General features: G+C 41.0%; 1 protein-coding gene across 1 annotated transcript; it reads right to left on the reverse strand.

Moving 5' to 3' along the window:
* Positions 1–257: 257 nt before the first annotated feature.
* Positions 258–3,738, reverse strand: LOC115268026 (uncharacterized). The gene is made up of 2 exons (XM_029875920.2): positions 2,500–3,738; positions 258–2,176 (listed from the first exon to the last, which is right to left on the reverse strand). The coding sequence occupies exon 2, from the start codon at positions 2,109–2,111 to the stop codon at positions 258–260; it is 1,854 nt and encodes a 617-aa protein (XP_029731780.2). The 5' UTR covers positions 2,112–2,176; positions 2,500–3,738.
* Positions 3,739–14,040: the final 10,302 nt, after the last annotated feature.

Consider the following 14,040-nt stretch of genomic DNA (forward strand, 5'->3'; position numbering starts at 1 on the left):
CGCTGTTTTGATGGCTCCCTGTACTGGGAATTTGGTGAGTCCCATATCATCTACGATGGATGTAAGTGAGCCTCCCATGAGGCTACAAGTAGCTCCACTGTCCAGTAAACCACGGATGGTTTTTTCCATGATTCTGACATCTGCGTACGGCCTGTTGTCCCCTGATGAAGTGTCGAAGACGATGGATGCGATGTTTCGAAAGTATTTCGTTTGCTGAAGGGAAGGGATTCTTGAAGCTACCGGAGATTCAACGCCCTTCATTGAAGAAACCCCGGACATGCGTTTCCCGGAGCAGTAGTTGCTTGTGGAACAGCTTGCGCTAATCTGGTGATGCAATCTGGGCAGTTACGCGAAATTGTACCCTTCTTGCCACAGTAGTAGCAGAATATGTAGGTTTTAGGGTTTTGGCAATTCGGAAACGTGTGACCCTGTTGCTCACACTGCCAGCAGGTAATGTTTGGGGGCTGTGCTGGTCTGGTAGATTGCGCAGTCGGTCTCGGTTGCCATATATTGCTTCTCAGGGCATTGATTTCTTGTGTCGCTGACCCCGAACCGGCTGAAATTTCGTTGTCGAGGTTCTCGGTTTGTAGGGCAGAAACTGCCTGTTCCGCGTGTTCTGGAAAGTCAACTTCTTCTCCTTCCAGCACATTTACCTGTTGTTGACGAGCTGGTGGTGGACGATTCCATGAATACCCTGCTGTCGCCGGCCTCATTACCCTTTGGGGAGCGTTGTTGGTTCCTTGGGGTGTGTTGAACGGCCTCTGAGTTTGTGATGATCGGCTACGATGAGAGTATCTTCGAGCTTCATCGTAGTCCTTGCAGACGCCGATCAACTCGTCTACCGAACCCGCTCGCGATGCCGACGCAATAGCTGCAAACTCTGGATTCAGGTTGGATTTCATAATGTAGAACCGGTCGTGATCTGAAAGCGGTGGTTCAACCACTTCAAAAAGCGCGAGAATGTCCCGATAGTACGCCAGGAACGATTCTTCCGGGCCTTGTAGGCGCCAGTACAGGTCACGCTTCATGTGCTGAGAGTACGCAAGGGGAAGGAATTCCTTTTTGATGTCTTTCTTAAAGTGCTCCCAGGTTGGCCAGTTGTGGTATGAGCGGATGTACCATTCCAACGCTCGTCCTCTTAGTAGATGTTTAACTCCACGTAGTAGTGATATCTCGTCTACTTCCTCCGTATCCGCGTAGGTTTTAACCCGATTCAAGAAAACCGCTAACTGCATTATGTTGGCCTCCCCCGCGTATGAGAACGGCCATTTGTGTATGGGTTGCGTGGAGCGGAAGCGTTGCGGCATATGGTTGACGGAGTTACGAGCTGGATCTCCTCGTCCCTGTAGCAGGTACCGTATTACTTCGTCTCGGACGTCGATCGGTTCATGATTCGCTGGCTGCTGCGCTTGCGCACCGGTTTGGTGTTGAAGCACAGGTGATGGATTCATCCTGGGAAATGCTGGCGTTTGTCCTCCGAAGATCTGCTGATCGTGTCTGGAACTTTCACGTGGAATTCGGGGCAGCTGGAGGTGTTCACCGCCCGGTGAATTCCCAAAGAGCGATTTGTGGGCTGTTTTGTGACGCAGATCGTTGAGGCTTGATTGTAGATTCGATTGTTGTAGTTGCTTCGCCAGCTCTTCCACCTCCGGTAGGATTGGGACATCCCCTGGAGCCTTTGTTGTTGGTGGTGGGCTTAATAGAGTGACACTGTTGAAGAAGTGTGTGATTCTCTGGAGCGCTTCATCCGTATAACTTTCCAGTTTTCGCACATACACTTCCAAATCCTTGTCTGTGATCATTGCTACCCTACCTCTGTAGTGTAACAACTTGCTTCTGCATACGGCCAACTCCGTCGAACTTTCCTGTTCTAGTGCCTTCGTCAAGCGGATATTGATGTTTCGTAGCTGCTTTTGACAGTAGTCGATATGTTCTGCTTGATTGAGAACATGATCCGCTGTGTCTGGAACCTCCATCGTTGATCGCTCCACCTCGATGATCGTACGCAACTTTCCAGTTTTCTCCCTTCTTGTTCTGCAACTGCTGGGGTCCTGCTTCCTGAGCTTGATCTCGAAGTCCAATTCGTCATCCGAAAGGTGTAGAATATCCATCCTTATGACACGACACGACTCACTAAGACACTCACTTGACTGATTTTGACTGATATCGACTGCCACTATAACGAGAAGTAGTGGATTTTTGAGTTGGGCGCCAATATTACTTGTTTTTCTTATTCATCAAATTTGCTAGTTTAGTGGCTCAACTTAATAGAAACTTAACATCTCCCCATAAAGCAGAGGAATGCCCATTGAGTGAGCGAGACCTGTTGCACTCAGTGTTCTTGCCCGGCTAAGCACATCAATAGGTTTGTGAGGTGCTCGAGCAGTCAATGTGGCTCAATGATTAAAATGCACTAAATTTTCTCGGTACACGTATATTCCCCCCATATTGACATCTTCTTCTTCTTCTTAAGCTAGTATTCTCTTAAAACTATGGTACCTTGGTGCTTCTTCGCTGGTAGCTGCTGCTGCTGGACGGGGCCCCGTTGTGATCTCCGCTTCCAAGCGGAAAGTCGTTCGCACGCATCCGCTGATGCAATTCAGAACGCCGCACCGTTTGGCGGCTCAGCTTTCGAATTCCCGATTCATGGGAAACTTATCTCCACAACTACTACTTGCTCGCGGCGCTTACTGTCGTCACAGGCGACTCCTTCGTCGACGAGCACTCACGGAACATTCGGCCCCGCGGAAGCGGTGCTGCCCTAATGCACTTGTCGGCCGGTGTTCCTACCCACCCGAGGTGCTCGTTGTCGACACTCGCTCCTACTTCGCCGTGCTCATCGGATCACTGCACGATGCTACTCGCAGTATCAGCACACAGATGCTCGTCATCGCCTGACCATCCGTGGCACGATGGTATACAGGGTCGTTCGTGGAGCGACGTTACTCCGCAGTGCCTGGTGCTGCAATCCCACTGGACGAATGCTTGTATGTAGGACCGAGCGGGCCTACGCCGGTCTTCTGCCCTCTACCTCGAACTACGTGCTTCCCGCCTGGATAACGTCTGGGTCGGGAATCAGCTCCAGTAAAGAAGCCTTCTCTTTGAAGGCTTCTGCGTTTCTCCTAGGTGTTTTTTGCCCACAACCACGGTGATGATTTGACTCGTGGCCGGTCTGCTTATGCCTCGTTCGAATCGTGTTCGCACAGTTGGAATGATTTCCCACTGGCAATGTCCAACTGGAACATGTTCCAATAGGAATTATGCTCCTTCGCCGTTGGTTTTTATGTCTCGTGGATGACACGGGATCTTTTCGTGTGGATTTTGATCTTCTTGGTCGGAGTTTGATCACACCTCTGACCAAATCCGTGTCGATCCTGCTTCGCGATTGCCCCGGTCGCTGGAGAATTGAGCCGCTTTTATCTATCAGGTGGAGAAGTGGTTTTGCGTGTTGTTTATGGCTCTTTACACGAACTGGTGGCAATGCACGGCGGATTATTGTCGACGAGGCACAAGAATGGCACGATGAGCAGTGTTCCTTATTCGATGGCGGAGTTGAGAGCGGAAATGGTTTGTCGCAGTGATGGTAGTGTGTGTGCTTTTGCGAGATTATCAAGATAATGTTTTCGCCTAGCTGCTTTTCAAGCTAGAGAAGGGTTGCTATGCCCATACAGCAGTGTTTTACTGCACGGAGAAAATAGTACTGCGGATTTCTTGATTGTACTTTGTCGATGTAATCCGTAACAAATTCTTTCAGTATTTGTCTAGGAATTCCTCCAGGATTTTCTCCAGGAATTCATCTAGGAATTTCTATTCCAGGGATACCACCAGGGATTTCTCCAGCAATTCCTCCAGGAATTCCTCCAGGAGTTCGTACAAGAATTCCTCCAGAAATTCCTTCAAGAGTTCCTTCAGAGATTCTTCTAGAAATACCTCCAGGGGTTCCTCCACGAATTCCACCAGGAATTCCTCCATGAACACCTCCAGGAATTCTTCCAGGATTTCGTCCAGGAATTTCTCCAGGGGTTCATCTACGAATGTTTCCAGGAACTCGTGCAGGAATTCCGCCTGGGATTCGCCCAGGGATTCCTCATGGGAGTCCATGAAATTGTTCAGGAATCCCTCCAAGAACTCTTCAGGAATTCCTCTAGGATTTCGTCCAGGAATTTCTCCAGGGGTTCGTCCAGGAATTTTTTCAGGAACTCATGCAAGAATTCCGCCAGGAATTCGTCCAGGGATTTCTAATGGAAGTCCCCCAGGAATTCATTCTAGAATTTTCCCAGGGATTCCTTCAAGATATCCTTTAGGGATTCTTCCAGGATTTTCTCCAAGGATTCTTCTAGAAATTTCTCCTGGAATTCTCCCAGGGATTTCTCCTGGAATTCTCCCAGGGATTTCTCCTGGAACTGCTTCAGTGATTATTCAAGGAATTCCTACAGTATTTCTCTAGGAATTTATCCAGGAATTTCTCCGGGAATTTATCTAGGAATTTCACTTCCAGGAATTCTTCAAGGAATTCCTCCAGAAATTCCTCCAGAAATTACTCCATAAATTGCTCCGGAGATTCTTCCAGGAATTCCTCCAGGAATTTCTCCTGAAATTCTCCCAGGGATTCCTCCTGGAACTGCTTCAGGGATTCTTCAAGGAATTCCTACAGTATTGCTTAAGCGATTCCTCCAGGAGTTTCTCCAGAAATTCATCTAGGAATATCAATTCCAGGGATTCCTCCAGGGATACCTCCAAGGATTTCTCCAGGAATTCATCCAGGAATTCCTCCATAAATTCGTCCAGGAATTCCTCCATGAATTCGTCCAGGAATCCCTTCAGGAATTCGTCTACGAATTGCTCCAGGAATTCGTCTACGAATTGCTCCAAGAATTCGTCTACGAATTGCATATCTCTTTATTGTTGATATTTCTCGGTGAACGAATTCGTTCACCGAGAAATATCAACAATAAAGAGATATTCTAGTTAACGGTGATTAAATCCAACAAGTCTACGAATTGCTCCAAAAATTCTTCCAGGAATTCCCCCAGGAATTCCTCCAGGGATTCCTTATGGGATTCCTCCGGAATTCCTCCTGGAATTTTCCCAGGGACTCCTTCTTCTCGAATTTCCCCAGGGACTTCACCAAGCATTCCTCTAGGGATTCTTCCGGGATTTCCTCTAGGGATTCTTCTAGGAATTTCATCTGGAATTCTAGGGATTCTCCAGGAATTCCTACAGGGATTCCTACAGGGATTCCTCCAGGGATTTCTCCAGGGTTTCATCCAGGAATTCGTCCAAGAATTTCTCCAGGAATTCGACCAGGAATTCCTCTAGGAATTCCTCCAGCGACTCCTCCAGGAATTCCTTTAGGGATTCTTCCGGGATTTCCTCCAAGGCTTCTTCGAGGAATTTCTCCTGGAATTCTTACAAGGATTACTCCTAGAACTGCTTCAGTGATTCTTCAAGGAATTCCTCCAGGATTTCTTCAGGAATTCCTCCAGGATTTTCTCCAGGAATTCATCTAGGTATTTCCCTTCCAGGGATTCCTCCAGGATTACCTCTAAGAATTTCTCTAGGAATCTGTCCAAGAATTCATCCCGGAGTTCCGCCAAGAATTCGTCCAGGAATTCCTTCAGAAATTTCGCCAGGAATACCTCCAGGAGTTTCTTCTAGAATTGCTTCAAAAATTCCTCGAAGAATCCCTCCAGGATATTCTTCAGGAATTCCTTCAGGAATACTCCCAGGAACTCCTCCAAGAATTTCTCCAAGAATTTCTCCAGGAATTGCTCCAGGAATACCTCCAGGAAGTCGTCCAGGAATTTCTTCACGAATTCCTCAAGGAATTTCTTCACGAATTCCTCCAGGAATTCGTCTAAGAATTCATCCAGGAATTCGTCCAGGAATTCGTCCAGGAATTCGTCCAGGAACTCGTCCAGGAATTCATCTAGGAATTCGTCCAGGAATCCGTCCACGAATTCCTAAAATAATTCTTCCAGGAATTCCTCCTTGGATTTTCCCAGGGACTCCTCCAGAAATTTATCCTGGAGTTCTTCCAGGGATTCCTCCTGGAAGTGCTTCAGTGATTCTTCAAGGAATTCTTTCAGGATTTCTCTAGGAATTCCTACAGGAATCTCTCGAGGTATTTTTCCAATGGTTCTTCAATTTTTTTTCCAGTGATTCCTTTCGAGATTGCTCTAGGGCTTTATCTAGGAATTCCTCTAGGGATCCTTCTAGGGATTGCTCTAGGAATTCCTTCAAGAGTTTCACCAGGAATTCCTCCAGAAATTTCTCCAAAAGTTGCTTCGGGGATTCCACCAAAAAAGGGTGATCGATCAAAAGGTAGACCAAAAAGTATTTGGAGTTTTAGGCGTGAAGTGTTCTGGACAATCCTCGATGGGAAACTAAAAATTGTATTAGATTGTCAAGAAAAATACAATGGTGATCTTGTAATTATCAGATTGAAATGAATAAAAGTATTCCGTTCATCAAAAATCTACACCAGGTACATTTTGAATAACATTCCTCTACCTACTGTGGCATGGTTTAGTACCACAAAGCGTGTGTGGTAAGGAGGAGGTAAAGAAAGCTTTCGTCTCTGAACAAAACCAGGACAGGACATCGAAATCACTGACTGTGAGCTTGTGTGTGGGTAATCGGTAATTGTGTTTCGGGATTAATGGGACATATTTTACGCTTGATGGCGATGAATAGTGAGCGAGCATGTGAAGGTCTCGGGTGGTGCAATCTCGTTTGGTATTGATGGCGTCTGTGGGACGACATATGGGTGGTATAACTTGCACCACTTACTTGATGGACGACTGCTTTTCATTCAAGGATCTAACAATTTATTTTAAGCAATCTAGACACATTTTTGTCAAAACAGCTGTATATTTCTAACTGGTATTAATCTTCAAAATTGCAAAGCTCAACGTGCTCAATTCATGCAGCAGAGGTCAAACCAATTAGCAAAAGCACGTTGTTTGTGTATATTCACGTTTTCCGTAAGCTCCATTAAAACACTATCCTATATTTTATTTGGCGAAATTGCATACATACCGTAAACGTTTTCCAACAACCTATGCGTTTTTTTTTTTGGTCACTGCCAACATGCACTACAATCCATTCCGTAGTTTACGATTCCACTCGAAAAAATAAAACTATGGAAACAGAATTCCAAATCAAGTAATGGACCGCGCTGAATGACCTTCTGACCGACCAAGCGTGCTGCACTAGGCCATAGAAATCCCCCTCCATAAAAAAAGCAGTACAATAAAATAAAATCTGCTGGATTGGCATTCCACCTAGCGTTATGTGTGCTGTTGCAGTGCAATTCCAGCAAATTTCATGTTCAAACGTCAACTATATGTAGGTTATTGGATTTGCGCACATAGCGTGCGCCGTTTTCACCACATTCACAGTACTGCACCGCACCCGGTGCAATTTCAGTTCCATCCAATGTTGGTGAATGCTGATGCTGAACCACGCGGAAATTCCTGATGCATAAAGTGAATTGAACTCCCACCTCCGCATCAGATCGCGAAACTCAATGCTGGCCCCGGGGTATCTGTTTGTAATTCGTTGAACGATAGAAGAGAAGGTTTGAACTGGATTCAAAAAATGGATGATTGAATTAGAAGCGATGCCGTTGCTTAAATTAACAACGGGGAAAGAGCCCCCCAATACCCCCAAGTGTTTGGTTCAGCATTTATGGTCAAAACGTTTAAAACTCTTAAAAAAAACCTGTTTGAGTTGTTTGCATTTAATTTCTAGTTGAAACCTGAAATTTACTACAGGTTTTTATTTTGTTTTTCACAAAAAAAATCTAAAAGGAGATCGTAAGCATCTATGAATTTGATAGCCTCAGGCAGGAGATTTTGAACCACTGAAAGAGAATCCCCATCTCCCAGAAAAAATAAGGCCATCATAACTCAAACAATTTTAGAAGGAATTTCCGAAAGATTTTTATGGGACTTTAAGAAAAAATAAACCTTGGTAGAATTTCTGAAGATATTCCTGCTCAGATTCTTGAAGAAACCTTGGAATGCTGAAAAAGTATCTAGAGATATTTCCAAAAGAATCTTTGGAGCAAATGTCCAAATGGATGTCTAAAGAAATTTACGAAGGAATCTTTAGTCGCATTCCTGTAGAAATCTTTGGAGGAATGCTTGATAGAATATCTGGAGCAATATTTGAAGAAACCCAAAATAATTGCCTGAAGAAATCACTGGAAGATTTTTTGGGAAAAATTCATAAAGGAATAGTTTAAGAAAAAAATACTTGGGGAAGCCTGATGGAAATCGAATCAGTATCTCTTGATATATGAAATAATACCTTACAATTCCACTTTCAATTTTCTGGAGATACGTCCACGGAATCTCGATAAACAAATAAATAAATGGATGGCAGATGAATATTTTAAAATTTTAAATGTGAAACTTTAGAAGAAACTCCTAGGAAATGTAAACAAATTTCTGAAGGAATTCTCCGAGGAAATCCTGAATGAACCTCTGAAAAAATCCTGCTGGAACTTCTGGAGGAATCCATGAAGAAATTCTGGGAGTATTTTTCAAAAGAATCAATGGAGAGAGTTTTGAATGATTTTTTTCCAAAGGAATTTATGGAGGAATAACTGAGGAAATCTATAGACGGTTTTCTCAAGGAATCCTTACAGAAACTTGTGAAGAAATCTCTAATTAAAATTTTAATGGAAACTCTAGATGAAGTTTTGAATACAATACTGGAAAAAAATCTAAAGAAATTCAAGGATGAATTTTTGAAGCAACCCATTGAGGATTTCTAATGAATACTTACCGAATTTTTTGGAGAAATCCCTAAAATAATTTCCAATAAAAGTTCTAGAGGAAAAGTTTTTGGAATTCATATACATTTTTATAATGAGATACTTACAGAAGTTTCTGGCGGGATCTGAAGTAATCCCTATAAAACTTCCTGAAAACCTCTTCAGGAGAGTTTCTAAGAATTACCTGTTGGATTTTCTAAAGGAATCCAAGGACGAATTTCTCCAAATCCATGGAAGCATTTGGAAAAGAATCTTTTGAGAGCAATTTCCAGAACAATTTCTGAAGGAATATCTGGCAGCATTTCTTTAGAAATTAACGGATAAATTTCTGGTGTAATCTACGCAAGATTTTCATAAATAGTTCCTTTTATAATTTCTGGAGGAATCATTACTAAAAAAAATCTGAAGGAACCTAGAGAGCTATTAATTTGATCTTGAAGTATTTGATTTTTTTCAGATATTCCAAGAACATTTTTCTGATACTATTTTCATATCTTTATACTTTATATCAAACAAACCAAAATAACGTTTTGATCGTCAGTACTTTTCCTCTACCCTGGAGCCTTTTGAGGAGTGGTAGTTTTCTTGAAAGATTTCTTCAAAGAATCCGTGTAGAAATTGTTGAGAATAAATTTTTGGAGGAATTCCGAAAAAAATTACTGATCGAATTCATTGAGAAATTTGTGTATGAATCTCTGAATGAAATTTTTGATTGCATTCTTGGCAGAAATTTGTGAATAAACATAGGGAATTTTTTTATAAACACCCCGGCAAAATATCTGAGAAAAAAAAACTCTGAAGAGTTTTCCAAAAAAAAAACGTGAAAAAGAGTCTTAATAAATATCTCAAGGAATTTTCGAACTGGATAATTTTTTGAAGATAATCATGGAGGAATATTTAAAGCAATCCTAACCAGGATCTCAAAACTAAATATTTTTTTTAAATTTCTTAAGTGATTCCTAGAGAAGTTTCAAGAATATTTCAGAAAGATATTTTAAAATGAATCCTTCCGTTCCGTTCCGTTACGTTCCGTAGGAATTTCTAGAGAAATCCTTGAGGCTGGAGTGTAGTGTTAGCTTCAAGTAAAAATACACATAAATGAAAAATCAACAAAAACACATCTGAAGAAATTTTTGAACGATTCCCGAAAACATTTCTGAAGAAATCTTTGAATTTTTTTCGGGAGAATACCCTATCCTTAATACTGAAGGTACATCTGGACAAATTTGTGAAAAAATCCCTGGAGGAGTTTCCTAGGAAAAACATGGGAGAATTTCTGGAGCAATCCATACAAGGTTTTCTTAAAACAATGTTTGTGAAATTTCTGTAGGAAGCCCTAGTAGAATTCCCGAAGGAATCATGGAGAAATTTTAGTAGCTACCTAGCTGAAGAAAATGTCCCATTTTTTTAGAGTAGGTGAAATAATGCCAGGGTGAATCTCACGATGAGTCCTTGAAGATGCTTTCGAAGGAATCTATGGAGAATACCTTTAAATCTTTCTTAAGATTATTTCCACATGCTTCGTTGGAGAATTTCTTGAAAAACTCCATGGAGGAATTTCTGTGATAATTTCTGAGAGAATTTCTGAAGAAACTTCTGAAGCAATCTATGCAAGATTTTTCGAATTCTTTGTAAAGTTTCTGTAGAGATCCCTTGTGGAATTTCTTAAAGAACTCCTGAAGGAAATTTCTGGATAAACTCTTGGGTGACCTGCTGAATAAATCATGGAAGAATCGTTGTAAAGAATTCCTGGAGGAATTTGTGAAGAAATATTTGAAAGACTTTCTTTATCATCCCGAATGAATACCTGAAAAAAATCTCAGAATGATTTTCAAAAGAAATCCATGAATAAGAGTCTGAACAAATATCTGAATGAGTTTTAAAAGCAATTACTGGATAAACTTCTGAAGGAATTCAGGGAAAATTTATTTAAGCAGCCCATGCCAGGTTATCAAAGCGAATAAGTTTGTAAAATTTTTGAATATTTAAAAATTCGTCCGAATGAATCCTTGTATGATTTATTGGAAAAAAAAATCCGTGAGGGTTGTTCTGCTCCTGTGGAAATTTTTGAAGGCTTTCTTGGAAAATGTTGCAAAGAAATCCCTGACGAAGTTCTGAAGATTCTGGAAGATTTACGGAATCATTTCTGAAGAAATCTTTGAAAATGTTTCTGGAGAATAACCTAGACTAACTACTCAAAGTACATCTGGACAAATTTGTGAAAGAATCCCTGAAGAAATTTCCTAAGAAATCCATGGAATTATTTCTGGAGAATTCAATACAAGGTTTCCCAAAAGAATTGTTTGTGAAATTTCTGAAGGAATTCCTAGAAGAACTCCTAAAAGATTCATGAAGGCTTCCCATTAAAAAAGTGTTTGATTTTTGTTAGAGGAAGTTAAATAATGCCTGGGAGAATTTCAGGAGGAACTGAACAACTTTCTGAGATTCCTTTAGCGATTCCTGTAGAATGCCTTATAATTTTTCTGAAGACTATTTTCACAGCGTTCCACATGGCCACAGCAGTCACGCAGTTCCGTGGGACAGACCCCATGTCCCGGCACCGTATACCAAAGCTGCGGAATTCCTATCGGTTAACAAGTGCAGTAAGCATCCTAACCCAGGATATTTTGCCACAGTACTTGGAGGCCGTACAGAACCTCGAGGATCTGCAGTTTAAGGTGTATTTAGCTGCGGTGGCTGTTGTCAAGACGCTGCACAGTGGGAAAAATCGACCCAAAAAACGGATCTTTTAACGCCGCTGGTTTCGGTACGTGAAGTTGACCATTTCTGACGTAAAAAAGTACGAGAAATCGATTGGTGCTAATTTCATTCACCGCACAGCATGGAAAGTGGTCCATTTGCCCCATTTTGCCCTTTTTTCATACAAAAAGAGAATCAAAATGTACTTTCAAACAACTGACACGACTGTAGATCATTGAAAATAGCTGCAGATGTAATTAGAGGTTAATAGAAATCATAAACATGTATGAAAGATCATTTTAAATGCTTATTTTGCCCCATATGCCCCAACAACTGCTGGAAATAGTGAATTTTACATGATTATGAATGAATTTTTAATGTTACTGATTTGAATTTCTTTTTTTTTTGCATTACAAAAAGCGCTAGATCTGTTATCACCAGAATCATCTTCATTAGTTGTCCAATTTGCCCCATTTTGACCTATTATCATAGAAAAATGAGTTTTCAAATGTCCATATTTATCAGAAACAGATACTGTTAATGGAACGTTGAAATTAGTTTTAGTTGCAATTGGAAGCTAATAGCTATGATGCGCATAAATGAAAGATATTTTCCCTATTTTGCCCTACATGCCCCTAAAACTGCTGGATGATAACATTTTTCCAATTGTTTTGTAATATCTCTGGTTGCAATACATGAAATCCCAGATTATTTTTATATATACAAATACGGTTTATCGATAAAATTTAGAATCATTTACGGGAGGGTACAAGTAGCTGCCCATTGTACCCCAATTTGCCCTGATTTGTTGTCGCCTCATGAATGAATTGATTTCCCCCATTTGCTTATGTCCGAATTGATAGACTTATGGTACTGAAACCAATGTAATCGAAAGGACAGTTAAAACATATTACATTAATGGGGAATACAGGGTACGATAAGCATTAACCATAATCTTATATTGTGGCAAATATACACACAACTGATTAGGGTTCGTTCAAATATTACGTAACGCAAAGAGGGGAGGGAGGGGGTCTAGCACTGTGTTACGCTTCATACAAAATTTCAAATTTTCCCATACAAAAGTTGTTACGTAGGGGGAGGGAGGGGGTCTAAAATTGTCAAATTTTGCGTTACGTAATATTTGAATGAACCCTTAAATGAAGCATCTTAAATATATTATTTGGTGCTTTGAGACGTTCTATTTAATCAGTATAGCGCATATTTTACATATTTTTTAAAATGCTCATTATGCCCCTAATTCCCAATCAAAAGCTGAAATTATAGAAAAAGTCATATATATGTCTTGTTGATAACATTGGTTTCAGTATCAATGGTAATAAGAGAAATTAATTTATTCATTCTACTTGAGAAAAAATCAGGGCAAATTGATTTATTCATTACATGACAAAAATCAGGGCAAATTGGGGTGAAATGGACAGCTATTTATACCATTCCGAGAATGATTCTAGTATTAATCGATAAACCGCGTTCGTATATATCAAAACTGATCCAGGGCTTCATGTTTTGCATCCAGCGACATTACAAAACCATACAAAATAGGCTTTTTCCAGCAGATTTAGGGGCATGTAGGGTAAAATAGGGGAAATATATTTCATATATGCGCATGATAACTGTTGGCTTCCAATTGCCCCTAAAAGTTATTTCAACGTTCCATAGCAGTATTTGTTTTTCATAAATACATTTTAAATCTAATTTTTTAATGAAAATAGGGCAAAATGGAGCAAATTGGACAACTTCCGAAGATGATTTTGTTTATGCCAAACAAATCAACTTCAAGTCAGTAACATCAAAAATCCAATCATAATTAGGAAAAAATGTGAATATCCGACAGTTATTGGGGCATATGGGGCAAAATAAGCATTTAAAAGGATCTTTCATGTATTCTCATGATTCCTATTAACTTCCAATTACACCTACAGCTATTTTCAATGATCTACAGTAGTGTTAGTTGTTTGAAAGAACATTTTGATTCTCTTTTTGTATGAAAAAGGGGAAATTGGGGCAAAATGGACCACTTCCCCTGCCGTGCGGTGAATGAAATTAGCATCAATCGATTTCTCGTAATTTTTTACGTCAGAAATGGTCAACTTCTCTTACCGAAACCAGCGGCGTTAAAAGATCCGTTTTTTTGGTCGATTTTTCCCACTGTGCGCTGGGATTACAAACGCGCCCGCAAGGAGACGGTGAAGATCGCACACGCCTCAGCAAACAAAAACCCGCGTGGATGCGACGTTTAGAGAACCGGATCGCTACATTGCGGACCAAGATTGGTCGATTAACACAGTAGTTCGTTATGTTGCTGAAATTGTGAAGCCCGCAGAACTCCGAGATCTCAGTCAACATTACGGAGATCCTCGACACCCATGTACAGCGGTTGAGTGCTACTGCGAAACGATCGCGGCGTTATGGAGAATATTCGAAGCGGAAAGAACAAAACCGGATGTTCAACAATAACGAAAGGGAGTTCTACAACTGCATCTGAAACGATAAGCCTGATTATGGACAGGGCCTTCCGGAGATTGGCGACGTCA

The sequence above is a fragment of the Aedes albopictus genome, chromosome 3 (assembly GCF_035046485.1).
Source record: "Aedes albopictus strain Foshan chromosome 3, AalbF5, whole genome shotgun sequence".
Lineage (NCBI taxonomy): Eukaryota > Metazoa > Arthropoda > Insecta > Diptera > Culicidae > Aedes > Aedes albopictus.

Excerpts from the sequence above, each read along its gene's own strand:
- LOC115268026 (XM_029875920.2), bottom strand. The coding sequence starts at position 2,111 with ATGGATATTCTACACCTTTCGGATGACGAATTGGACTTCGAGATCAAG.